This window comes from Trichinella spiralis (genome assembly GCF_000181795.1).
Source record: "Trichinella spiralis strain ISS 195 chromosome Unknown Scfld2, whole genome shotgun sequence".
Classification (NCBI taxonomy): domain Eukaryota; kingdom Metazoa; phylum Nematoda; class Enoplea; order Trichinellida; family Trichinellidae; genus Trichinella; species Trichinella spiralis.
Window position 1 is genome coordinate 10249398 of NW_003526941.1, and position 27580 is coordinate 10276977.

General features: G+C 32.7%; 7 protein-coding genes across 7 annotated transcripts; 2 read left to right on the plus strand and 5 right to left on the minus strand.

Annotated features, from left to right (window-relative positions):
* Positions 1 to 482: 482 nt before the first annotated feature.
* On the plus strand, positions 483 to 2099 carry Tsp_07711 (u4/U6.U5 tri-snRNP-associated protein 2). Its single transcript, XM_003381106.1, has one exon. The coding sequence runs from the start codon at positions 483 to 485 to the stop codon at positions 2097 to 2099; it is 1617 nt and encodes a 538-aa protein (XP_003381154.1).
* A 3404-nt stretch (positions 2100 to 5503) lies between these two features.
* On the minus strand, positions 5504 to 8370 carry Tsp_07710 (prestin). The gene is made up of 10 exons (XM_003381107.1): positions 8262 to 8370; positions 8021 to 8109; positions 7582 to 7960; positions 7429 to 7511; positions 7015 to 7114; positions 6393 to 6444; positions 5983 to 6187; positions 5858 to 5912; positions 5666 to 5786; positions 5504 to 5579 (listed from the first exon to the last, which is right to left on the minus strand). The coding sequence occupies exons 1-10, from the start codon at positions 8368 to 8370 to the stop codon at positions 5504 to 5506; spliced, it is 1269 nt and encodes a 422-aa protein (XP_003381155.1).
* Positions 8371 to 10005: 1635 nt separating this feature from the next.
* On the minus strand, positions 10006 to 10569 carry Tsp_07709 (conserved hypothetical protein). The gene has a single exon (XM_003381108.1). It carries the CDS (start codon positions 10567 to 10569, stop codon positions 10006 to 10008), a length of 564 nt encoding a protein of 187 aa, XP_003381156.1.
* A 2087-nt stretch (positions 10570 to 12656) lies between these two features.
* Positions 12657 to 19531, minus strand: Tsp_07708 (oxoglutarate dehydrogenase). The gene is given in 17 exon segments (XM_003381109.1): positions 12657 to 12761; positions 12898 to 12940; positions 14726 to 15152; positions 15905 to 15968; positions 16190 to 16298; positions 16360 to 16514; positions 16583 to 16819; positions 16897 to 17022; positions 17077 to 17215; positions 17310 to 17443; positions 17503 to 17852; positions 17928 to 18030; positions 18109 to 18261; positions 18337 to 18570; positions 18583 to 19106; positions 19196 to 19340; positions 19406 to 19531. The coding sequence occupies 17 exon segments, from the start codon at positions 19529 to 19531 to the stop codon at positions 12657 to 12659; spliced, it is 3174 nt and encodes a 1057-aa protein (XP_003381157.1).
* A 598-nt stretch (positions 19532 to 20129) lies between these two features.
* On the minus strand, positions 20130 to 21146 carry Tsp_07707 (conserved hypothetical protein). The gene is made up of 4 exons (XM_003381110.1): positions 20928 to 21146; positions 20693 to 20854; positions 20497 to 20630; positions 20130 to 20178 (listed from the first exon to the last, which is right to left on the minus strand). Exons 1-4 carry the CDS (start codon positions 21144 to 21146, stop codon positions 20130 to 20132), a joined length of 564 nt encoding a protein of 187 aa, XP_003381158.1.
* Positions 21147 to 23820: 2674 nt separating this feature from the next.
* On the plus strand, positions 23821 to 25772 carry Tsp_07706 (phosphatidate cytidylyltransferase, photoreceptor-specific). Its single transcript, XM_003381111.1, has 8 exons — positions 23821 to 23934; positions 24015 to 24191; positions 24252 to 24371; positions 24423 to 24505; positions 24580 to 24736; positions 24805 to 24957; positions 25026 to 25261; positions 25320 to 25772. Exons 1-8 carry the CDS (start codon positions 23821 to 23823, stop codon positions 25450 to 25452), a joined length of 1173 nt encoding a protein of 390 aa, XP_003381159.1. The 3' UTR covers positions 25453 to 25772.
* On the minus strand, positions 25646 to 27156 carry Tsp_07705 (splicing factor 3A subunit 2). The gene is made up of 7 exons (XM_003381112.1): positions 27102 to 27156; positions 26704 to 26831; positions 26530 to 26648; positions 26355 to 26467; positions 26035 to 26294; positions 25795 to 25973; positions 25646 to 25727 (listed from the first exon to the last, which is right to left on the minus strand). The coding sequence occupies exons 1-7, from the start codon at positions 27154 to 27156 to the stop codon at positions 25646 to 25648; spliced, it is 936 nt and encodes a 311-aa protein (XP_003381160.1).
* Positions 27157 to 27580: the final 424 nt, after the last annotated feature.

A 27580-nucleotide genomic window follows, 5' to 3' on the forward strand; every position in this document is an offset into this window, starting at 1 on the left:
TAACTACTACTGCTACTACGATTCATGTCATGTGAACAAACTGCCCAGTTGTAAATTAATACAAAGCACACCAATATGGCTATATTTATATCATGTGATATAATCGACGTATCAGTTTTTAAAATAAACAACACTTCACTCGGCATAGTAAAATGAAATTCAAAATCACGCTTTTCACAAAACCATAAATCCAATGCAATATTATGACAAATTGAATGAAAGATGCAAAAAATTTCATTTTTCTACATCATTTTCAATATTACACAAAAAAAGCAGACGCGCACAGAAGTATATTTTCTATCATTTGATTTACTTTTACAATTAGTTGAATTTAAATTTTCACTAATATAAATTAAAGTTTTTTCTCAGTTGAAAAAATTATTAATTTAATTTATCATTATAATATATTCAAATAATTCACTTTCAACCATTGAAACTTGATTCTTATTTATCCTACTGTAACAGAGCTGCAGTTTTCAACAATGAGCGATACATATCACCACAAAAATTCTCCAGAAGAAGAAGAAGAAAATGGACCAGTGAAAAAGAAGTTCAAAGTAGAAGTTTCAGCTGAAAAGTTGAATGTTTCGAAAAATCCTGATCATGTGAATGAAGTGGACAATCATGTGGATGAAGAAGAATCAACGTTAACGTTGCCCAGTGAGCCACAGTTGAATCTCAGTCGTTCTTGTCCATATTTAGATTCAATAAATCGTCAAGTTTTGGATTTCGATTTTGAAAAATTGTGCTCCGTTTCGCTGTCCCACTTGAATGTCTACGCTTGCCTAGTATGCGGTAAGTATTTCCAAGGACGTGGAAACAATACCCACGCTTATACGCACAGTGTGGATATTGGACATCGGGTGTTTTTAAATCTGCAGACGCTTCGCTTTTACTGCTTACCGGACAATTATGAAATTATCGATTCTTCTCTGGACGATATTAAATATGTGCTCAAACCAACGTATTCGCCGGAGCACATCAGCACTTTGTCGAGCAATACGAAACTGAGTCGCGCTTTTGACGGCACTACCTATTATCCAGGCATGGTTGGTTTGAACATCATCAAAGCCAACGATTACATGAATGTCATTTTGCAAGCGCTTGCGCATGTTCCTCCACTGCGCGACTATTTCCTCTGTGAAGACAACTACAAAAATGTCAAACGACCTCCTGGTGATAAAATGGTACTGTTGTATCAACGTTTTGGTGAATTGATCAGAAAAATGTGGAACCCGAGGAATTTCAAAGCGCACGTCTCACCTCACGAGATGTTACAAGCGGTCGTGCTTTGCAGCAACAAGCGCTTCCAAATCACCGAACAGGGCGATGCAATCGACGTGCTTTCTTGGCTGTTGAATGCACTGCACGTTTCACTGAATGGAACCAACAGGACCGACTCCAGTATTATTTACCGGACTTTTCGTGGCAAAATGCGTACATTCAAGCGCCAAGTGCTGCCAGTCGACGCTAACGAAGAAGAACGTACTCGTCTGTTGCTAACCGAAGAGTACCAAGAACGAGTGCAAAATCTGCCATTCCTATTCCTGACTCTCGACCTACCGCCAGCACCACTTTATAGGGATGAATTTTTTCAAAACATCATACCCCAAGTTCCACTGGCCGCACTGTTGGCCAAGTTCAACGGCATCACAGAGAAAGAGTACAAAACGTACAATGAAAATATTATGAAGCGTTTTGAAATAACTCACCTACCGCCCTATTTAATCATGTTTGTCAAACGTTTCACGAAAAATCATTTTTATGTGGAAAAAAATCCCACTATTGTCAACTTTCCAATTCGCAATGTCGATTTGTACGACTATCTGTCTGAAGACGGGAAGAAACGGCATCCATATACCACTTACGACATGATTGCGAATATTGTTCATGACGGAAAGCCGGATCCTGGAGAAGGCTCTTACAGGATACAATTGGTTCACAAAGGGACCGGGAAATGGTTCGAATTGGAAGATTTGCATGTCAAAGAAATTCTGCCACAAATGATCACACTCACCGAATCCTACATTCAAGTATGGGAGATGAATTTCGAAAAGACCAGAGATCAACGCAGCGGCGAAGAGACTATGGAAGAATGATTCATGTGCTGTTGCTTTAATATTTTTTTATTGGATAGATTAAGTAAATTTTAAATTTCATTTCAAACAACTCTTGACCTCTACCCAATTGCACCGCTTTAACAAATGGTTGAAATGTGCAAATTATTCGCTTAAGTAGTGCATGTCAAAATTCAAATATACACTAGAAAAGTAGCCATTTTGTAGAGATGGAAATTTGAAGGCATAAAAGTAATTATTAGGGTAATTTAGGATAAAAAATTATTTATCACAGTTTAAAACAGATGATATATGTCTGTGTGTAAGGGGAAGATTCAAGTTCAGGATTTTCGTCGCGAAAAAATTCTCTTCAACGAACTATTATTCAACTGTCTCAAAATATTGATGGAAATGTTTTACAAAATTAAATATAGCATATTTAAAAAATATTTCAACTTTGAAAAATTAAAAACAAATTGTTTACTTACATAGTCAGTTTTCAAATACAATTCTCAATGCAAAATTACAATAAGTTAAAATAAGTCACGTACACAAGTTATCTATGCACTTTCATTTTCTACAGTACAAATATGTTAAATGAAGGTGCATATTGTATTAAATTATTCATTGTACTTAAAAATTTACTTTAGTGCTTTCAATTTGAAAAAATACAATGCTACAGAAGATTCATTCAACTCACTAAGCCGATTCCGTCAATGATTAAATTATATACATTAATCAAGATGTTAGAAAAGTTGAAATTATGCACGACAACGTATGAATTCTGATTTAAATTTGAAAGAAAAATTTTATTCAAATTATTTTACAATTTTTCAGTCAATTTTGTAAAATTGCTCAAAACAGAAGAATAAATCGTCTTTTTTTGTTAGTAATCTTTTTATAAAAAATACAATCATGCAAATGCATCGATTTTAACAAAAAATTTGTAAATAAAAAATTTGCATTGACTGATAATTTTATTACTTTCAAAACGCTGTGGTTTTATTACATAAACATTCATTTTTTGAACACAGTACTAGATGTAAAGCAAGTTTAAATTATCTTACTGTATTAAACAAGTGTCACTGTTTAAAATTTAAAAGTGAAACCTGTATAACTTGAAACTTTTATCACTTGCGTATTCTTGTATTAGTTAGTAAAACCTGCGTCGAACGAATGCGTCATGCTGATGCATTAATTTCAAGCTTGTGCATTTTGAACCGATTTTATCCAAGTGAACCGCATGGTATTTGTGGCGTTATTTTGCGCCTATTATTCATGTTGTTCATTCATGTGTGAACCTGTGTTCAGGATACGGTAGTTCTGATACTCTTTTTACATACATTTTTTACTGCTGCTGCCTGCCACCCTTGTTATTCGACGTAAAAGTTTATTGATGAATCGTTCAAAAAAAGTCGAGTTCTTAATGAACTGACTCTAGGGGAGAAAAGGGACGTTTTGGAGAAATTGCGCACAGGGAAAATGTCGATGTGAAAAGTTGCGTCTGAATATGGTATTGCTTTATCAACTGTCAGCAACATACGGATAAATGAAGCTCAAATTCTATCTCAATTAGATGGCAGTTTGTCGAAGTCAAGATGTCGGAGAATGCGCAAAACGGTCAATGCAAAGAAGTTTCAGTTTTTCGTTCGCTGTCGAGCCAAATTGATACCAATATCTGGACAATTGCTTCAAACGAATGCAATCGACATTGCTAGAAAGATGGGCATAAAGCAATGGTTGGCTGGAATCATTTACGCGTCGCCATATAATATAAAATTTTGCATGACTTCCGGTGAAGCAGCTAACAGGTCGAACCGAGTATAATTGAACTTAATGTACACGAATGCACGGAAGAAACTGCTGATCAAACTTTAATCGAAGAGTTGCTTTCAAAATCGAATGCCAACAAAGATGTGTTATCTGTAAAAGTTGAGGATCCCCTTAAGGAGAAATTGACCTATTCGGAAGCAATAACAATCAAAGATATTCGTTTCAAGAGCACCCTGATCTAGCGCCAACACTTCTAAATATTGCAACCATGCTGTTAGAAATGGAAGCATAAAAGCGCATGAAACGCAGCTATCAATCTAGTATTTTCGATTATTTAACAGCTGACGACAAATAAAAGAGTTGCCTATTCGTTCGTTAATTTTTAACGAATTGGCTATTATGAAAAGTAAAACCGTTATTTTGCGGCTAAACCATTGTAAGTTGCAAACTTCTCTGCACGGAGGATGTTCAACTGACACAGGTTTTACTGTACATATATACACTGTACATGAATTTACAGAGTTGAATATTTGAACAATGGTCGCAGAACAGCCGCGCGTCGGTAAGTCTGCAGAACAATTTACCTTTTGATTTCATCATTTGCAATATTTACTATTCTTATTCTTATAAGTACATTCGAATGAAACACTGCTATCAAATAGCAAACTGATAAGTGAATGCCAATTATTTGCACTGTTTATGCTAATTTTGTATTATAGTAAATTTGCAATATAATTCGCAATTAGTGAACGACAAAGCTTGACAAACATTATCATGCAATTAGCAAATTATCACTCTGCATTGTAAAATTTGTTACAAATGTTTATCGACACTTATAATTGAACCAATTTTTTTAAATCTCTACAAAGTAATAATACCAATAATGATGAATACTTGAAAATTGTTTAGAAATAAATTAGAATAAAATTTTACATTTCATACTTACTTGGCTTGATGTATCTTTCGAGAATTTGTTGCAAAGTTCCGGATAAAAAGCAGTGATTTGAGAATAGTGAATTTCAAATATGCAAATCAAAAATAGAAAAGCAACACTGGCAAAATGCATGCGACAAATAGTGACGCTCATTTCCGAAGTAAAATGAAAGAAGACGCGCAATTAATTAATAATGGAACATTTATTTTTACGAAAGATAACAATCATTGTTTGCACAACTTATCACATACATCATCGTGCAGCAATAATTTTCAACACAGAAGATAAGATATAATTTTGTTTATAAAATTTTAATTGCATTCAATCGCTATTTTTCATTATAACCTATAATATCTAATCTAATCTAATCTAAAGTTTCCAATATTTTTAATAAATAGCTAAAGGTATTCAACTAAATTTAATACTTTTTCTCCACGCAAATGCTGAAATATAATTAATTTTACAGAAAAATATATGCGCTGACAAATAATACGCTGTTTTCTTTAATTTCAGTGGACTAATTTTACAATGAACATAACAATCACTGTTTGCTTAAAAATATAAATTCATTCAAGCTAAAATTTATTATAAACTGAAAAAAAGACAAATGTACAGTTGATATAAATAACCTCATATACATATATATATAATAGGTATGTATGTTTATAAGATAATTATTGCGCCTTATTATTATTATTAATATTATTATTAATGCTGGGGTAGATCAGCAAAAGGTTGACTACAGTTTCACTGTATCATCGACTGAGCTTTCTGTAATTGCGTTCACAAGACGTTCCATTTCCACCAATGAACGACTAAATTATAAAACACAACACATAACATATTAAATATAATATGAAACCATTTGCATTGAAAAATAATAATAAATAAATAAACTCACGATGAATGAATGCGATCTAATTTCAGCGCAGCTAAAACGGCGTCGTGCAATGTGACAAAAACATACTCTTTTGGTACAACATCGAAAAAGTTCGCTTTGAATAATATACGTCGAACTGATGCTAAAATGGTAAATGAAATATTTCAATAAAAAAAGCATTTAAATGGAGAGAGAGAGAAAAGTTTTTCCTACGATTGCAATTGGCAAAAAATACAGTAATGCCGAGTTCATGCATCTCATTGTAAACCTGAAAAATAAAGACAGAATAAAAATGCATATGCAAATGGAAATTAAAATACGAAAAGCAAAAGACCTACCTGCTTCATCACATTGACACCCATCAGATCCACATAACTGAATCCTGAACAATCGATGACGATGTGATGCAATTCAATTTCAGGCATTGCTGCTGTTTCAGAGTTGTTCTTCTTATCTGGAGAAGCATTTTTGCCAGCTGCAGCACTTTGTTGCTTTTGTTTGTAACGTTCTATGTCAATTCCACATCGTTTGTACAATTTCGGTCTGAAGTGTTCAACGTTTGCATAGTATAGAGGTGCAGTAAAATGGAACACCCGGATTCCAGGGATAACATGCACCTAATAAATAAATTAAGAAATAATAATAATGAGTGAATGAATGATCGATAGATAACTGTTGCATTATAATAAATTGCAAGAAATCAAAACGAAAAGAAAAACTTTGCTTTTACTTTGTTATATTTAGTTACTTCACCGTATATATCAGAGTGTTCGACAGTGCCAAGTTCTTGAACAGTTGGACTGAAAAAAGTGGAATAAAGTGAAAATCAATTCTCCTCGCTTATTTTCATACAACAACTATTGCTCACCATTGCGTACGATAAATGACAGTAAAAAATGCGTACAAAATGCTCACAGCCAAACCGTACGTTACATCAATCAATACAACCGCGAGAAACGTAACCAAATAGATAGACTAAACATAGAGAAAAATTTGATTATTTTTTTAAACAAACAATAAATGAAAACTAAATATGTAAATTATAATATTACGAATTCAATTTTGCACGTTTTCCACAACGGCTTCAAGTCTTTCAATTGTCTGAGCATAAAAAAGCAAGCTACGACAATCATCGATGCCAAACAGAACTTAACGAAACAACAGCATATGTAGAGAAAATTTTGTTTTCTTCTTTTTGAAACTTTTCTACTTACCACTGGCAATTGTTCCAAATATGGTGCAATGAAAAGTATAGTAATGACGACAATCAACGTTCCAATAATGGCCGCTAACTTAACGTGTGAAAATCAACGAATAAAATTAATAAAACAGCAAACAAAAAATTATTATTATTACTTGACTCGTTCCACCTGCTCCTTCGTAGACCAAAATTCGTGATAGTGAATTGCCAGCCGGCCAACTTTGAAACACTGCACCAATGCAGTTCATTCCACCGTAGGCGAAAAATTCCTACGAATAAAATTTGTAGGAATTGTTTGAAAATTTGCATTGAAAAAAAAACATCAAAATCAAATATACCTGATAGGGATTGATTTTGTAATTGTGCTTTTTTGCGTACAATTTGCAAAGTGAAACGCTCAACGAATAGGCAACGATGGCCAAAATGAGCACATCTATTACGAGCTTTTGCATCAGATCAAAACGTGGAATCACGGGTGTTGGAAAACTGTGAATGTTATGCAAATATGTACATTTTTTTCATGAATGTTAAATAAAGAAGAATAAAACGAAAAAGAGCACAGAAAACATCCTGCACCACTTACCCGGCTGGAATGTTGCCGACAACGCGCAGCTTGTACGTCTTTTGCAAATCTGCATAATACGATACCACCGTACCAACGATAACCTGAAGAAGCAGAGAAGTGGAAAAAATTTTTTGCATAAAAAAACATGATCTAAAAGTGATCATTGCTTACAACGACCAATTCGCTTGGTAGTGGTACACGCAATTTTTGTTTCACAATCGGATCGATGAGCAGTTTGACGACGAGCAGAAAAACGATACACACCGTCGAGCCGACAAACGTTGCCCAGTTGGTCCGGTGGATGATGGAGAAAAATTCCACATAAGTCTACAATGCAAGTGTCCGCGGATAGGCTGTAGTCAGTGGCAAAGTGCAAGTTACCTACCGCAATCAGCTGGCCAGGTCCATGATGACCAGATACTGTGAGGCCGAACAGCGCAGGAAATTGGGATGTGAACACGTGAACCGCGATGCCGGTGGTAAAGCCACCAACCAGCTGGTCGGACAAGTATACAGAAACGAAGCCCAATCTCAGCACACCCATCATGAGCTAATCAATTATGATCTCGATTGTATGATGATGATAATTTTTTTTCAAAAAAACAATTACCAGAAACAAGCCTTCCAACATCGCAGCCGAAACTGCAATATCCAATGCAGTATAATCAACCGGCTCTGACACAACGGTATCATTATTGCCTGGCAAAGGCAAATGTTTGTCAATCATGGTACCCATCAACAGGCTAGATGTAGCCTCTCCACCTTAACAGATCAGGACAGACAAAGTCAAACAAAGAAGAAGAAGAAGAAGAAGAAGAAAGAATGTTCTGGTAAAGAAAAGAAAATCCCACCTATGGATGCATGTCTGGATGTTCCAATGATCGCGTATATCAAAGTTGGTATGAAGTTGATGTATAGTCCATGAATTGGACTGACCCGAGCAAGTCGAGCAAATGCCATACCTGCACAAAATGAATATAAATTAAAGAAAAGAAATGTTGGGTTGTTAGATGAAGTTTCACCTTGTGGAACAGACATCACCCCTACAGTAATACCCGCGAGCAGGTCTGATACAAAATAACGTTTCCATTCGTATTTGGGAAGCCATTGAAATATCGGGAAGAAAGTGTAAAAAATGCCAAGAAGACGTTCACGATTGCAGTAAAAATTTTTTCGAACCTTCTCTTTGACACGTTCTGACAAGCTGACTGTGTTGTTCTCCTCGCAACCGTAGTGATCTTCAAAATGGTGCTATAATAAAATAAAATTAAAAAAAAATATGTCGTTAAATTCGTTATACTGTCCACATCATGCTTAACAATACAAAATATTTTGCGTAAAAACCTCTCCCCACCTACCCCCGCTCTTCCCCAAGTGAAAAATTGTGCAAACAATCAGAAATTGAAATTGTGATAAACAATCCGCTTCAAACTACCATACAATGCCTGCATGCATTTTGATTTTGATATTTGACCGATGAACAAATTTCACAAATTATCAAATAAATATGCGCGCTCGTCCAGGATGCGTGTAATAGTTCTGTCACAGCGAATGAAAATTCCATTACCAGTGGCATGAATTTTTGCGTGTCAAATATGCAAAAGGGAATTTTGAATTGAAAATTTAAATTTAAAGAGAAAAGTTCCATTGAAAAAAAAAATTCAAAATTCACAAACGGAAATACCAATTTGTAAAAAAGCTCATTTCATCTATAATTTCGTCAATCAATTCTAAATTAGAAAATATATTTTTTTCAGCTAATTGAAGTTGAGTTAACAAAAAATAACCGCTGTGATATTAAAATTAAAAAGAGCAAAAAGTAATCTAGTTTCCAACACACGATTTCAGAAAGATCAAAACAATAATTAATATAAAATTTCCTCCAATGCTAATTTGGATTCTTTTCTGTTCCATATTTTTTCACTTCTTTGAAATTTATTGTAGAAAAATTTTAGTTATTATAGATGATAAAAAAACAAATGATACAAAACAACAGCTTTTCCACGTCTGTGTTCGATCACTGCTTCTTGTTGAAGATGAATAAGAGTAAAAATTGCCAGTCGATCATCACAACAACCTGAACGCATTATTGCCCCGAAGCAGAACAATGTTCACAGCACTAATAACATATATGTATATATATGATGCATTATTGCCCTTGATTGACATTTGATTAAAATTGATTGAAAATTTTCGATTAAATTTTCCTTCTTCAATTTTAAATATTATAAAAGTTGGTCGATCAAAAAAAAAAGAATTATATATGTTTCATGATCAGAGAGTATTTTATTACTATTATTATCATTAGTAGTATTCGTTTTGCTTTTTTCACATATAACTATATTCGTGGTAAAAACTGGCCCTATTGCTTTTTTCACAATCATTCATTCACATAGCCGGTTTAAAATATTCAAACTTCAAATGGCAGATTTTACAACAACAAAAAGAATTTAATAAACGAATGAAAATTGCAGCAAGCAAGCAAATTTGATAGGTGAACAAAAATAAATGATAATTCATAAAAGTTATATTCATTTGTTATTATTATTATTATAAAACCGCATGTCAAGTGTTTTTCATCATCATGTCATCCATCTACACCAAATTAGTGATGACACAAGCAAATAATGTCAAACATGTCGTGAGAATGGCAAAACATGAGAAAATGAGAAGAAAAGTGCATAAAAAGCATGTCAAAAGGTGGGAAAGTAATGTCACAGCTACCAAGTGGAGATAGAAAAAAAAATCCCCGAAGAAACATGCACTTATCACTACATCTCCAGCAGCGTGTAACATCTTCATTACACAATGAGGAAGAACGACAACTGCGGATGTTTGAATTTGCATATTTTTCGGTGGGATATTTGCGTGATTTGAAAAGAAAACAAAACTTACCAAACTGTATACTGGACGATCGACGACCACTTTACGTCCTTGGTGATGAAGATGAAGTTGGCTGGATAGTTGCGTGACGCCGGACAATTTGCGTTTGAAAAATGTCACCAAATTGTTCGCCTTGTGGTTTGCAGCACTGTTCTGCATGCCATTCGACTGATGCGACGGAGAAGATGGATCTTCGGCATCACTATTGTTGTTGTTGTCGTGTGGTGGCGTATGTTGATGATTTTCATCATTGTTGAAGCCTGCATTGTCGGGCATCGTATATTTTGGACGAAAGACAAAAATCGAAAAAGCTCAGCAACAAAAATTTGTCTCAATTGAATTCCAGTAGAAAGCTGCTTGTTTTTTGAAATGAAAAAATGAATAAGACGACAACAACGAAGAAGAAGATGTTGATGATGATGATGATGTGAAAAAGTCAACTGGTTGTGATCAACCGCTTCTAAAAATTCCAACAATATAATCACTGACCAGAGAGAATGCAACAGAAATTGAATTAAAATTAAAGAAAAAGCAAATATTTTTTAAATTGCAAACGAATAAAACTCGCATTTCGAGGATGCAATTGAAAAATGACGCGTTGCAGATTGCAAAACCAAAAACAAAAAACAATACATGCATATTCTTAGCAACAGCTGCAAATAGCAAAACAAATCTTTGGTTTGCTTGTTTTGGCTAATCTCTACAAAACAGAACAACTAATTTTAATAATAAGAAGAGCCAACTGATGAATGGGAGAAGATTTGCATATATATATATATATATATATATATATATACGGCCACCGTTAAATATGACAAACCGTCTTCGACGCTTGATCGTTTGTAAAATTGAATAGCTAGAGTAGCAGACGTTGTTGGCAAAAGCAGGTTGGCCGGATCCAGTCGGTCGCTCGGCGTGAGCTCAACAATTTTTCATCGCGAATTATTTGTCACAGCACTTTGCTATTGCTACAACAATTAACTACTCAAGCGCCTCTAGCGGTCATAAATGCATATACACACATACAGATGCGTATTATTAAAAAAAGTCGAACAATTGTACAAAAAATTACATAATTTTGAAAAAACAAAAACATAAACTTTCTTCCATTCAATAGTAAAATCTGTTTTACTGTAATAATTTGAAGTTACCAAAAAAAAAGAGTGCCATTCATCAGTTGATCACTGCACAATATACCATGTACAAAATCTAATAGGCTTCATTGTTACTTTCACTTGAAACAACAAATTTGAACAACTGAACTTATTTCTTTTGAATAAGAAAGAATTATATGAATCAAGTGAATAAGAAAAAATGAAAATGATGAAATTTGAAAAACAACAATTTATGACAATCATTTTCGAAAACATGGAATATTTAGTTGTAATATGATGAACGAATAAATTCCGTCCCTGCATCAAACAGGTTCATCAAGGTTGAAAATCATCCAGGTGGAAAACAACTGACAGTTTTATTAAATACTTGAAAATTCAAGACAACAACACTATTATCACTACAGCTGCTGCTATAACAACTGCTTCTACTGCATACTTGAATTTCTTTCAACAATTCTTAATGTAAAATCTCTTTTTTTTTCTTCGAATTATTCTCCACATTCAAAGTGTTGATTTAACAAGCAGTTTTGAATCAAAATAAATAATACCCTCCACCTCCTCCTCTTCCTCCTCTTATTATAATACCATGGTGATTGAAAATAAAAATAAAAATCATATTATTATTCAGAAATTTTGAATAAATCTAAACAAACAATCGTGAAACTGTATAAGCATGATTAAGATGCTGATATGGTAAAAGTGAAAGAGAAATTCAACTGCTAACATAATAAAAATTTCAACTTTTCCAATTTATACTACATCAACAGGTTAGAAAATTATTATTAATTATTTTCGACAACAACAACAAAAAATACCAATAAATATAAACAAGATATTGAATAAAGCAGCTCAATTCAAACATGTGACATTAAACTGAATGACGTGTCAAGCCTCTTCTGTCTGACACGTTTATTTTGGAACAAAAGCGACAAATCTTTTGAAATGAAAGAATTTTGAACAGTGTTTTGTTTTACAAGAAAAAAACCAGTTTTTCCCAATAAATCATAGTCACAATAAGGCGGAAATAAAAAAAATCATCGTAATAAAAAAAATAAAAGAAAAAAAATTTTTTTAATAATAATCACCAAGCTTAAAACATTACCGAATACAATATTTGATAATTCAGTTGAACAAACAATGAATATCAATTTCCTGTACTGTGAAACAAAAAATTTATTACAATTGATCAGAGCTTTTGTTTTCTTTTTTTTGAAAATATCAAATATGTCAAGAGATTTCCTCTTTCTCTCATGGAACATCAGTTGAACATTCACTAGCCGAAAGAACAAAAGAGAAACTTGGTATTAATTGTGGAAAATTTTCACTACTTTTCAGACGATAAAAACCGAAATACTGTCATAATTTTATCATCAAAAAACACCAAGAAAACGTAAGCAAAAATTCAAATAATAAAATCGTCCGCAATCGTCAATAATTAAAAATTAATTTACATTTAAAAAGAAAATTGACGAATCATTTTTGAAACAACATCATGTGGCACAGTTTGATTATAATGAAACGGAAAGACTTTTCTGCAAATTAAAACCAAATAATTTTTACAAATTTGAACAATTGAACATCACATTCACAAACTGTACATTGTCATGCACAAGATGCAATTAATTGTTTCTTTTTTGTACCGTAATCACACTCATATCACATGATAAATAATTTAAGTGAATTTTTTTGTTTTTCCATTTTTATTTTTCACATTTCATTCGTGTCATTAATTGGAAAATTTCCTATGAAAATAATAATTTAATAATAAATATTAGCTTAGCTCTTCCAAATAGAAAGCATCTAAATTCCAACAAAACAGACAAAATTGCCCAAACTCGAAATCTTGAATTTGTTTACCTTGCTGCCCGAATTTTACCAGTATAACATTCACATTTTGAATATAATATTTGATTTGTAATGAATAAAAATTCATTTTTTATTTAAAAAATACACAAAAAAATTATTACTATACAGCTTAGAAATTTTTCTGCTCAAATATTCTACGCATACAGCTTGTGAAATAACAGTACAAAAATTAGAAATAATTTACCATAATTCATTACGTACTATTTTCAATTCTCATGAATATAAATTTGTAAAATAAACCAAGCACAAGTCAGAGATCAATAAATTATATAATTAATAAAGCACAACATCACGGTGCAAGTAGGAAAATAAATTACAAAAAAAACCATGCCAACAATGCTAAACTTGAAAATTGTAACAATAAAACTATCATCTGCAGAAAATTACAAAAAATAAATACAACATATACCAAATATTTGCTGTGTAATTTAAAGCAAGAACTGACGTCACAATCAAACTAATTTTAGGATAATTTACATTTAATTGGCAATTTGAAAAAATACTAGTTGCTAGCATGGAAAGTTTAACAAAAATAATTAAATCATTCATAAATATTTAAATTGAAAGTGATAATTATGAATACAGATATTCAGTAATGTATCATCTACATTCAGTAATAAGCTTAAAATAAGCGAATGTTGTCAAAAGTTACATTTTCAATTAAACGATTGAAATAACTAGTACATATTAAGGTTCCAGAAAGGTGAAACTGGTGAAATAATTTCACTCTCAATTTATGCAGATACAAAAATTTTTAAGTGATGAAACAACTTTTCACCAGTTTCAAAATTATGCATGTAAAACAGCGCTACTTAATATACTGAATTAAATAATGTTAAAAAAGCTGATATATATACAATTGACATTGACAATTAAAATTCACTTACCACAAATTTTTTCATGATGGTTTTTGCATTCAATAGGCAACAATTGTTTTGTCTTCAAAATTTTATCCTTGAAAAATTTAATTATAAACATAAAATATTATACAAAAAAATCAATCGCATTTAGTGATACAAATTAACCAAATTCTACTATTTACTTTTCAAAACATTTTACAGTAAAAAATCTCATAATAAAATTATCACTTAAAAAGTTTTGAATAAAAAAAAATATTAGAACTTATGCGAGTTATGCTAAATTTTACTGTATCACCATTTAAACGATCAGTTTTGTGTAAGATTGCTTTTTTAAACAAACTGAACTGATACTGTAAAGATTTCGAAAGAGAAATAAATTTGACAAATTACATGTCAAGTAATCAAAAATAAAAAGTTAATTACGATCAATGATCTTGTTCAGTTGTCATTTTTCATATTACAGTTTTATACATAACACTGTTATAGAGCATATCAGGAGAAAAATTTTACAATTGTAGTCAAATGGAAAGAAAACTTACTGCTAAAGAAGAAACGAAGAAGTTCAGTTAAGCCATATAAAACGATTTTAACGTATTCATAATCATAGAACTATCCGATAAGGATGCTTTTGGTAAATCTTTAATCAGATTGTTACGATGATAATTCAAAGTTGCTTTTGCACATGCTCTGATGCTTCCACCAATGAAAAGGCATTTGAGAATTGCCGGAATTCGAGAAATTTGGCGAACAAACGGTGTAGATGTGATTAAAGTTTGCAAATGGGCGTCCAGAACACGAATAACCACAATACCAAGTTCGTCTTCAAAAACTTTGACTTTCAAAAGATGCTTGCACTGTCCTAAACCACATTCACCAAACACACTTTTAATAGCAGCAATGACAGCTCCATAGATGGTAGAACTCGTGACTGATGAATGCGGTAGCTCAACCGATGGATCAAGAATTAGTTGAAATACACAATATCTAAACTTAGCTTTGACCATTTTGTAATGATGAACTTAAATGAAAATTGAATGATAAAATATTTTTCAAACACTTAATAGGTGTTGATTAGTAAATTTTCAATAAAAAACATTTAAATTAACATTCACAACAACTGCATTTAGAAAAAGAAAGTACAACTTCAAAATGCCTGTTGTAATAAAACGCGGTAGGCATTATAACGGATATTCAAGTATGAATATCAAAAATTCTTTTTCTTCACACAAATCAGTAAAGGTATACAACTTCTAATTTAAAGATACAAAAATTGCATTAGTATAGCTAATTAATTTTTTACACAAATTATTAAATTGTATATTACAGTAATAAAAAATATGCACAGGTATTAATATTAAATTGGAATTAAAAGTGAATTATTTTAGCATTAATTTTAACTAAGTTTAAATTTATTGTCTTAAATTTTGCCTATTCATTATTTATATTGTTTTGTAAAGCTGAATTAAATTTTTTTCCAAATTACAGTAAATGACATTTATACTGATAAAAGCATTTTTATCAATATAAAATTGTGTATTGATATTTTCAACTGAACATCTGGATGAATTTTGGAATAATTATCAAAAACATATAATAATTTTTGTGCCCTGCTTTGACGTTGAATCACGCTCCATTTTGCAAATTTTGTCAAAATATTGATTATGCAAAAAAATACTTTCCTTTAAAATGCAACAAAAGCTTTCTTGTACAAAATATCACATCGTTTACTGTTCATATTTAGTTCGTTTTCCTTTATCCAAGCGAACTTACTGAATTGAAATTGAAATGCACAACTGAAGAGATGATATAACTTGCCCGCTTGTTTCTGTTCAATCTTTAAAAGTTGAACAATAAAATTTTGCGCGCAGAAAACAATATTGAATAAGTTTTACCATATTCATCAGATCGTCTCAGAGGACTGGTAAAACAGAATTAAATAAACAGTCGGTTAGAATAAGGAAAATGGAAGAACACATAGCTTGATATATTTAAATAAATAAATAACTGTTGGCAGCATTTGGAGAAAACAATTTTTTTACCAAGTTTTCAATCTACACCCGGCATGGTCACCTCCAACGTGTCAGCAATCACTTTGTTCTGCTCTCGCATATGATGATATTTGTTGCCGGTAGCGGTCGACGCCGAAGGTGCACGTCCAGCATATCTGTTTGTTATATTTAAATAATTTCATTAATCAATCGAACAATTAATTAATTAAAACTCACTTGACTGAACGACCGTTGTTAAGAGCAGTCAACAGTCGCGGATGGACGTACAACCAAGCACCCATGTTCTTGTGCTCTTCTTGTGCCCAAATTAGTTGCGCATTTTTGTACTTTTCCGCTTGCTCTTTCACTAAATCATACGGAAAAGGACTAAGCTAAAACAGGAAGAAAAAAAACAAATTTTAATTAAAAAATATTTAAACCAATATTAACATTGATCTACCTGTTCTACTCGACAAAGAGCCACGTCAGAATCTAATTTTTTGTTATTCCGCTCCTTTTTCAATTCATAATAAAGCTTTCCTGAACAAAACACAAGCCGCTTCACTTGTTCCGGATTCTCACTAGCTGGACCATCTTCTGGAATAAGCCTTTTGAATCGAGTATTTTCCAAATAATCTTCAAATGGTGAACGAGCTTCTGGATGACGTAACAAGCTTTTCGGAGTCATCACTATCAACTAATGAACACAAAGAACAAATTAATTAATTCAATATATTAACATGAATTTTCAGTTTAAAAAATATTAAAAAATACCGGTTTACGAAACGGTAATAACATCTGTCGTCTGAGAAGATGGAAGAAATTTGCAGGGGTTGTACAATTCGCAACAATCATGTTCGTCTCCATCAACTGCCTTCCCTCGAATTCTGGACCGGGTGGCTGAAATACATTTTTTTTAATTTGTCAAAGTGGTAAAATCGACATCTATCTAACTTTCATTCGTTCTTCATCGTCGCAGCAGAGTTGCAAAAATCGTTCCAACCGTGCAGATGAATGCTCCGGACCCATTCCTTCGTAGCCATGAGGCAACAAACAAACAATGCCCGACTGACGAATCCATTTCGCTTGACCACTTAATAATAAAATTTGCAATTTAATTTATTCAAAAAATAATATCAAAACCCATTCCATTTCATCACCTGGAAATAAATTGATCAAATATACACTGCGCGTTGTTGGAAAAATCACCAAACTGCGCTTCCCAAATAACCAAGGCGTTGGGATTGGACAACGAAAAGCCGACCTCAAAACCGAGTACGCCGAATTCAGAAAGTGAACTATTGCATACAGTATATTGTGCCTAGTGGAAAAAAATTGCAATAATAAAATATTAATATTATTTTTGAAATCAAATTTCACCTGTTTCCCTGGCCAAAGTTCATTCAACGGCTCTACGGTATTTTTATCGACATTCTGGTCGTGGAGCACGTGATGACGATGGCTAAAAGTGCCACGTTCCACATCCTGACCACTAAGACGTACGTGAAAACCTTCACCAAGCAGGCTGCCAAAAGCGAACGCTTCGGCCAACGCCCAGTCACTGGTGCCGGATTGTACCATTTGCGCACGGCCACGCAAAACCCTCTCCAACCCGGAGTGCAAGCGAAAATTTTTCGGCACAGCGGAAAAAATATTACCAATATGTTGCAATACTTCTACACTAACACCAGTCGGTTTCAATTTCAAATCCACATCATAAGGGAAAAAAGCTTGAAAACAAAATTAATTAATATCAACAGATATATTTCCGCCGTTATGCGCTTTTCTGTTGTTATTCGAATTACTTTTCCAAGGCGAATCTAGCCAATCGCGATTACGAACAAACATTTCTTTCTGCGAATTCGAATATGCAGTTTCCATTATTTCAACATAATGATCCATCTCCGCCTGCAATTTTATTTTATTTTATTATCAACACTATAAAACTCTTTTATCATTAAAAAAAATAGAAATCTCTCCTTTAACCTGCACATATTCTTGATTTACTACACCGGCGTTGATCAATTTTTGAGCGTACTTGTCCATCACCGGTAGCGCTTTGGCTATTTTCTGATACATCAACGGCTGTGTGAACGATGGTTCATCTTGTTCATTGTGTCCATGCCGTCGATAGCATACCTGAAAAAAGAAAAATCCAAATAAATTTAATGTACTGATAATAATTTAAATGTTTCCATTTACTAAATCAATAACCACGTCTTTTTTGAACTTGTTCCTCCACTGAGAAGCAACAGTACAGACATGCATAACTGCTTCGGGATCGTCGGCGTTGACGTGAAATATCGGTGCATTCACAACCTTAGCTACGTCTGTACAATAAGGTGACGAACGTGAAAAACGTGGATCTGTTGTAAAGCCAATCTGTCGTGCAGAAATAAACGATATTGTCGATATGAAATATGCAAAATTGTAATTATATTTATTTACCTGATTGTTGACAATAAAATGAATAGAACCGTGACAAGTGTAGGCAGGTAGGCCGCTTATGTCGAACGTTTCATACACAATACCTTGGCCTGAAAAGGCGGCATCGCCGTGCAACAAGATGCTCATCACCTTGTCACCTCGGGCATCGTTGCGGTAGAACTGTTCGGCTCGGGTTTTGCCCTGGACCACCGGATCGACCGCTTCCAAATGGGAAGGGTTCGCCACCACGCTGATTTTAATCGGCTTACCAGAGGCACTGTTCAAACGTTCTATACAAACGCCCAGGTGATATTTCACATCGCCACTCCCTTCATCTTCTGGTTGAAGTGTGCTGAATTGGCAGAATATCGCTTCCAATTCTTGCCGGCACACGTTTGCCAGAATGTTCAACCGACCACGGTGTGGCATGCCAATGACAAACGTGTCGACGCCAAGTGCAGCGGTGCAATCGATCACCTGCTTCATTGCCGGTATCAATACCTCACAACCTTCAAGACCGAATCGTTTTTCAGCTGGCCATTTTTTGGCCAAAAATTCTTCAAATCTACAAATTTAAATTACCATTATTAATTGATAATTCAAATTTTAAAAATTCCCATCAAAAATAAAACATGCTTAGTAGAACGAATCAATCGTTTAAAAAGTCTCTTCTGCTCGTCCGGTGTCAATTCCATAATGCTGGGAGTTTCAAAATGCTTTCGAATCCACAGATACTGTTCTCGATTGCTCAAATGCATATATTCCACTCCAATATGATGACAATATATTTTCTGAAAATAAGCAAAATATTAACAACAACAAATAATTAATTTCAAATGACAATCGAAATGCTCACTTTCAATCTTTGCAATATTTCGCCTAAAGTTAACACTGAACGATCACCTCCAATGTAAGTTGTGTTCGGAAGCAGAAATTCACGATTCAAATCTTTTTCAGCTAAAACAACAAACAACAATCTCATTACTTTTCAAAAAAATTTTATCAGTAATGATTTTCATCAACACTCAACAACAACAAACATACCATGCGCAATTAAATATAACAATTATCTTTTAAAATGCATGTTAATTTCTATGTTACAGAATCAAAATTAATTGACTTTTTCAAAATGAATAATTGCAAACTAAAAAACAATTTTTATCACAAATTTAAATAAAATACCAAATCATTTTATAAATATTTTCTTTCTGTACATTTGTTCAAAATATCATGTAGAAAAAATTTTTTGAATATGTATTAAAATAAGCAAAAAAAACAAAAGTACAATGACAATTTTTAAATTTCCACTACACAGTAAGTTAAATTTGATTATTATTACTGTCAATTTGAACTATCACCAAAAAGAGCAGTATACGGAAAATATTTCAATAAATAAAGCAAGTAAATATTTCTCTTCACAAAAGCTGTTCAAAAACGCTTCGATATTTCTCATCTGCCACATAATAATAAATAAATTCAATGAGACAGACCCAATTGTGTCAGTAAAGATAATTTTAAAGTTCACTTGATAATTTATTAATTATGATCTGTTTTACACCTTTGCTACGTTTTTTGTTCCTTTAACAAAGTGTTTCTCCTTCCACTTCACCGAGAGCAATTACACCTAATCTTCAAATCAATTTTAACAAATAATTAAAATTCCATTACTGAAAAAATTGTTTTCAACAAGGTAAAACATTTGCTAACACTAAGCAAACTTGATAGAAGAAAACAAATTTAAAGCAAACTTGAAAGATATGAACCGGATGAAAAACTTTTTTCCTGAAATCGTTACGTCAGAGCAAATAATATAAAAACCAAAAATATTGTTGTTTTCTTTACAATTTCATGATATACTTACATTTTTGCAATCTCATAAATTACAATAAACAAAAAACATTAGAAATATCTGAATTTTTAAATTACTGCCTTACCTTCCATTATTACTGTTTATGAATTGATGAAATAATATTTTTACTCAAATTATAAGTTGATAACTCCAATTCCGGTGCTACCGTATCGTCCAAATCTGCTTTGTTGATGCCCAATGGATCCAAATCGGCAATGTGGTGCCCTCTAGTCTAAAAGTATAATATAAAAAGTTTTATAAAAAATAATAAATCTGAAATACTAAAATCATCACCTGATAACTTTTGATTAATTGCTGCACTTTAGCGTGATCGGATATAGTGTTAGTATCTATAGAAGCCACATGATGACTAAGTGCTGACAAAGATGGTGGAGGATAATAAGCATCGCCAGGTTGCATTCCTGCTTCGACGCTTCGAAAAAACGCATCCCAACTCTTGAAACACATTTTCAAAAATTAATAATAATAACAATAATAATAAATACTAATATCTAATACAAAACCGAACCTTGTGAACAGATTTCGGATCGTTCTTCCACGATTCAAACATCTCTTCAATATAAATGGACGAAGTGCCATTGAGGAACGGCTCGGCGGCCATTCTAGACATCGGTGCCGGAAAATTGGGCGGTGCACCATATCCAGTTGATTGACGGCGTCTAACATTGATAGCTATGCATTGCGAAAGCTGTAACAGCTGCTTAAATCTTGAAGTTCGACTTAGCATGTCTGGAAGCGAAATTTCGAATGCTCGGAAAAACCTTGAGAAGGAAAAAGAGACACCGATTATTCCTACGTCACTTCTCTTTTATGAAATCTAGACGCAAGAAATGTAAACAAGATGCAATTTACGTCGATTCGCGTCAGACAACCTAGCCAACGCTAAAGATAATTGAAGAACAATATGCACTATGAATTAAGATAATGAGCAGTAAGAAGCGAATAAACATGCAAACAATTTCTGATAAATATATATATGCATAAATATAAATACGTACATAAACATTAGATTAACATGCGTAATGTATATTACAAAAATAATTACTGTCCAATTTTCAAAGTAAAAAAATGATAATTTAATAATTCATATAAAAACATTGGAAAGAATTCACAATGCAATATATCACATTTGGAATGTAGACTTAAACTCAAATTAAGCCAAATTTTAAAGTTAAAAATATTTACATTAAATATATCTCAACTCTTCCTAATTGAAAAAAATATCGTAAAATTTTCAAATTTACAGATCATCAAGTGATAATGAGATAAAAATCTAATGAATCATACATATCAAAAGTAGAACAACAATGTATAGTTCATTTCATAGCAATTTTATTATAACTACTTACAAAGTCATTTTTTCTTGCCACAATTTACGTAACAAACAACTAGAAAAGAAAACAACTGCGCAACTTGTAAAGTAGGAGGGAATTAACGACGCATACAGTATAATTATTGATTTCAGGTTACAAATAATGTAAATCAAGAAGCAATAATAATGCTGCAAAAAGAAAGCATTTCAAAACTGCATCTATTGAAAAATATGCGTTAGCTAAGAAAATTTATTATTATTACACATGAATTTTAAAGAAAAATCATTTTTATTGGTTACACAAACATTCTATTTTGCAGAAAAGTGCATGTAAAAATTTAATATTCAAAAATCAAATTTAACTTTACTATTTTTTTATTGTGTAATTATCAGCATAAAATTTATCATTAATTGTTATTTTCGGTTTTAGTTGTTTGATTATTATGCTAAAAATACAAATTTACAATTAAAAATACCAATGACTTGATTGGATGTTGAATACAAATCCCGCGTTTTTGGTAGTTTTTTATGTGTAAAAATGCGTGAAATTAGCGATTTCACATTATGTAATGAAAATACTCATATTATTCAGCAAAAGAGTTTTTTATTTTATAAGTTTCACATCAGAAAGTGCTTCAAACTTGGCTGAATTTTATTGAAGTATTACTGTATTTTTACTCATTAATGAGATTATCAGTGAAGTGAAACGAATATTGAAACGAAAATATAATATCATTCTTATAAACTAGATTTGCAGTTGATAAGTATTTCAACGTTGTGATTTGAAATCATGAAAGAACATTTGTGTCATTATTCGTATTGTTGTGATTTGAGTCAATAATCATCACTGATTTGAAGATGCTGTTGTTTATTTCTGGTGAGAAATGTCTATGCTTGAATTTTCAGAACTTTTCTGGAGCATTTCATACTATTTCATATAGTTGAAAAATGATTGGAGAAGATGAAAATGTGCGTAAAAGGCAATTAAATGCTTCAGACGCTAAAGTTGAGCCTAACCAAGAGGTTGCTCTCTTCATTTTAATGTAGTATGTTAGTGATATTATTCTTTTAATGTTTAGAGTGATTATGACGACAAAAGTGACGGCAGTGATTGCAAGTAATTCAAATTTATTTATGTAATTGTTGTGTACTGAGAATTGTTTATTTGCATATTTAAATACATTTTAATTATCATGTTCATGTCTATGCTAAATAGTTAAAATTCAAGTATTCCGATTTTAATGCAATCCCTGTTTTAATGCAATTTTAATCCCCTGTTTTTACGCATAATTTAAATTTAAAAATTTTACCCATCCTATTTTGCAGTGCTTTGTTCTTTACCTTCATTTTTAATGCAAAGCGCTAAAAATATTGCATTTCACTTCAGCAATAATGTGTTTGTTGCGAAGTGGAAAATTGTTTTGCCTTGCGACTGCAATTGATTTTTTAGCCTTTTCTGCAGTAAAACTGACAAGAGTATCAAATTATATTTTATGCACCAGGCTGTTGACATGTTCTGCTTGACATTTTGATGCTTGATTCAAATTTGTTTTGAAATTACTCGGTTTTTTTAAATGCAATTTATGATCAAATTTAAATTGAAAACTATATTGCAATGCTGTGAATTGTTGTAGGAGAATCTTTAATTAATTTCTGGTCTTGGCATATAAAATCACTTGTAGAAAAGCGAATTTTACTGCTTCTCAAATCATTGATAGTAATATTTATGTATGTATTGACAAGTCACGCCCCTGCTTGATAATTCAGTTTGTGACATTTAAGCATTGAATTCATTGATTTCTATTAATTTGCTCGTTAGTTTTATATTGTAACTGCGAATAAGCAACAGTAATTATTGACGGAAAAAATATGTACCATACGTTCATTTTTTGATTTTCAAGTACAAAGTACAATTGCGATAAAAATGCTCAAATTTTTTAAAATTTGGTAAATAAACTTTTTTGCAGATTTGAAGATGTATGTTCGACTTCGAATTTGGTTACGTCAGAAGGCGGTGCTACATCGATGGAGCAGGCGTTGTCCGGGCTATCGGCCAGGTATTAATTAAACGAATTTCAATTCACAAAAAATGTCTGATTTTTTTAGATGGCGAAATTGGGTAATTCGAGGAGTGTTTTCATTTTTTATGCTTCTTGCATTTTCATTTGTAATCTACCTTGGTCCTTTGGCGTTGATCACAATTGTAATCTTCTTTTTTTTTAAATATGTTAAGAATATTTTTCAAGAATTAAAGTGTTATTTGGAAAAAAATTTTATTTTCAGGTGCTATTGATTCAAATCAAATGTTTCCAAGAAATCATCAGTATTGGCTATGCAATTTATCGAATGCACAAATTACCATGGTTTCGATCATTATCATGGTATTTTCTTATCGCTAGTGATTATTTTTTTTACGGCGAAGCAGTGATTGATTATTTTGGCTTATTTCTGAAACGCGATGTAAGAACGAAATATTATTTTAATTTTTTTACTTTTACTAGTGATTTTTCATTTGTATAGGAATTTCTTCGATTTCTCCTTACGAATCACAGAATGATTTCATTTTTTCTCTACTTGATTGGCTTTATTTGGTTCGTCTTGAGCTTGGTCAAACGTTACTATATGCGACAGTTTTCTTTGGTATAGAAAAAAATTAATTTTTCTGAAACTTTTTGAAATTTGTTTTTACAGTTTGCTTGGACACACGTGACATTGCTGCTGATTGTCGCGCAATCGTATTTGATCATTCAGAACATTTTTGAAGGCACCATTTGGTAACAATTATTATTATTATTATTATTATTATTATTATTATTATTATTAATTTTCTGTTAACTGTTTTCAATAGGTTCATTGTACCAGTATTGTTGATTATCTGCAACGACATGACCGCTTATTTATTTGGCTTCTTTTTCGGCCGGACTCCTCTTATCAAGTTATCGCCAAAGAAGACATGGGAAGGATTTTTGGGCGGCGCCTTTTCGACCATTATCTTCAGCTTACTGGTATGAGGATGATTATTTAATAAAAATTTACATCGTGACAGTGCTGCATTGTTTCTCGTTTTTTGTAGCTTTCTTACGTACTTCTTCAATTTCCACAGTTGGTATGCCCAGCTACTTACAATGAATTGAAAGAAACTTTCACAACAGACTGTCAAGTAGCGGCGACCTTTAAATTACAAAACTACAGTATACCGATTGCTCCAGCTTTTCTCCATTTTCTTGTAAGTTTCCAAATGCAATATATAAGTTGAGGAAAATGGGATAAATAAAATTTATTTTGTGCTTTCAGCTTCCCCGTAGCATCAATTTTCGGGCATATCCGTTCATGTTCCACAGTCTGACGATGTCGTTATTCGCATCACTGATTGGTCCATTTGGTGGTTTTTTTGCGAGCGGTTTCAAGCGGGCTTTCAAAATCAAAGATTTCGGTGCAGTGATACCTGGTCACGGTGGACTGATGGATCGTTTCGACTGTCAACTTCTGATGGGCACATTTGTGCATGTATTTATTCACACTTACGTCAGGTTGGCTTTCTCTCTCGTGCTCTCTTTTAGTTCTGAGTTTCTCTTCTTATTTTCGTAGAGTGTCGGATCCAACCAAAGTGGTGCAACGTATCATGATGCTGAACAACGATGTACAGATAGAAGTGTTTATGCTTCTTTACCAAAAGTTGTCCGCAGCTGGACTGTTAGGCAACTTCACGCTTACAGCATGATCAGCTTACAATGCGCATGTTTCGCATTACTGCACATAGCCGAATTAATTCTTGTCTGACATGAAAAGCTGTATATGCGACCAGTTGATCTCATTCAGACAGTTTACAAGGTAGAAAATTTGGTTTGCAACGTCAATTTCAGGCAAACTAAGCTAAACTTCGCTGACTAAACTATAATGCTGATTTTTTGAACTCACGTTCGCAAAAGACGTCGATTCCGTTGTTGTGTAGTGGTTCTTCGTTCAATCAATAATTTTATTCTGTGATGGTTATTTCTAATGATGTGAATATTGTGAGATTTGAAACGTGCAGTAAAAACAAACGTTCGTTACATTAAATTACATGAATCCAATAGTGAACTGATGTTGCATGCCTGGTGGAAATGTACCTGGCGCCGGAACTGGTGCCGGATGTCTGGGCGCAAAGCTCGGTGGTGGCAGACGAGTAGCTATGACCGCAGATTGCAGTTCGGCAATTCTACTATCTCGTGCTTCCACCCTGAACGCGAATTGTAAAAAAAACTAAAAATAAGACAAAAATATTTTTTTCTGTACAAAATATATATCAAATATCACACCAAACCTGTTTAGTGTCTTTGTTCCAAAGCGTCCAAAATTTCCCTTCGCCTTTGTCCACTTCACGGCTTGGAATTTTGAACGCGATCGTTTCATATGGTTCGGCAGCAAATAACAAATATTGCCAGCGCTTATCGGGCGGTTCAATTTTTTGCTCGTAGGCTGACATGAAACGGTGACGCGGAATTACACTGTCCACCGCTTCTGGATAATCAACTTGAAACAACAAACTTTGCTGACCTGTGTTTGGATCACGCTGTTTCGTTACTAAAAGCAATATGGATGAACTTCTTTTGTAACTTTACAACTATTCAATTAATAAAATACCTTTGTATCCTGGCCGCCCAATTTTGACAAATTTCTTTGGTTCAATTCTTGGCTTGTCAGGCAGAGACAAAGAGCCATTGATATCGAACGCATCTTTTGCAGCTCTTCTCGCTCTAGTAAAATAAACGCTCACTCATAAAATTTATTACCATGTTGTTACAAATCAAAAACGTACAAATTTGCTTGATGCTTCTTGCCTTGCGTATGAGCCAAATAACTGCCTTCATTGTTATGCAAAGTTAAACACAATTTACATTCATAGCCACCAAGATGATTTTTCATAAAATATGGATCCTGAAAGGTAGTTATTGTATAATTATGCAATTGAAATCTATTCTGAACGCATTACTTTGTTCAAGTCAATTGTTTCCAAAGCCAATTGCCTTAAACGCTCGCGTCGGTCTCGGTTAGCTTCCGAAAATGAAGCTACACCGCCGGTGCCGGTCTTACCACCAGCTCTGTGTTGAAAATCCATTTCTAAAATAAAATAAGAAATAAAAGCTAATTAAAATTTAGATAAACTGAAAAATTCCAGATGGCAGTGTTCAACAACTCTAATACTAAAAATCTGTGACATCTTTTTGAAAATGTGAAACAAATCAATCACGCAAATGGAGGTCAAACGCGTGATGATAAATTCAAAACTACTTTAATTTAAATAAAATAAAAATCTGCAATAAAAAACATTCAATAATGACAACCATGCAATTTAATAATATTATAAGATAGTAATGCAACGAAACATACTGTAATACAGTAATCCGCTCAAGTTTGAACCTTGTTGTTTACAGTTTATTTTCATTGCTTCAACTTATAAGCATGCCAGTTGTCAACGGATAACTGTTATTTTATTTCTTTATGATGTTTTTGCTAAAAAATTGAGATCACGATTATTTATTTTCTACACGCCATCAATTCAAATTCAACCCGATCAAAGTTTGGTAATTCATAGCATGAAATATATCTTCTTACAATTATTCATTTTAAAACTTCATTTATCTGATAGGGTAGCATTTATTTAGTACAATGAATTTTACATTTACGTTTAACTTATGCAAAGTTATCGATTCGAAACTTTATGTGTTAGAATAAGTTCACGAAACAGAAAACTACTATTACTATGAATTTTATTTTTATTTTATTGTATTAGTTTTTGATACTTTTATTTTACTGTGATGTTTAATATTTGATTACTGTGAAAGTATTGTATGATAGTAATGAAGTAG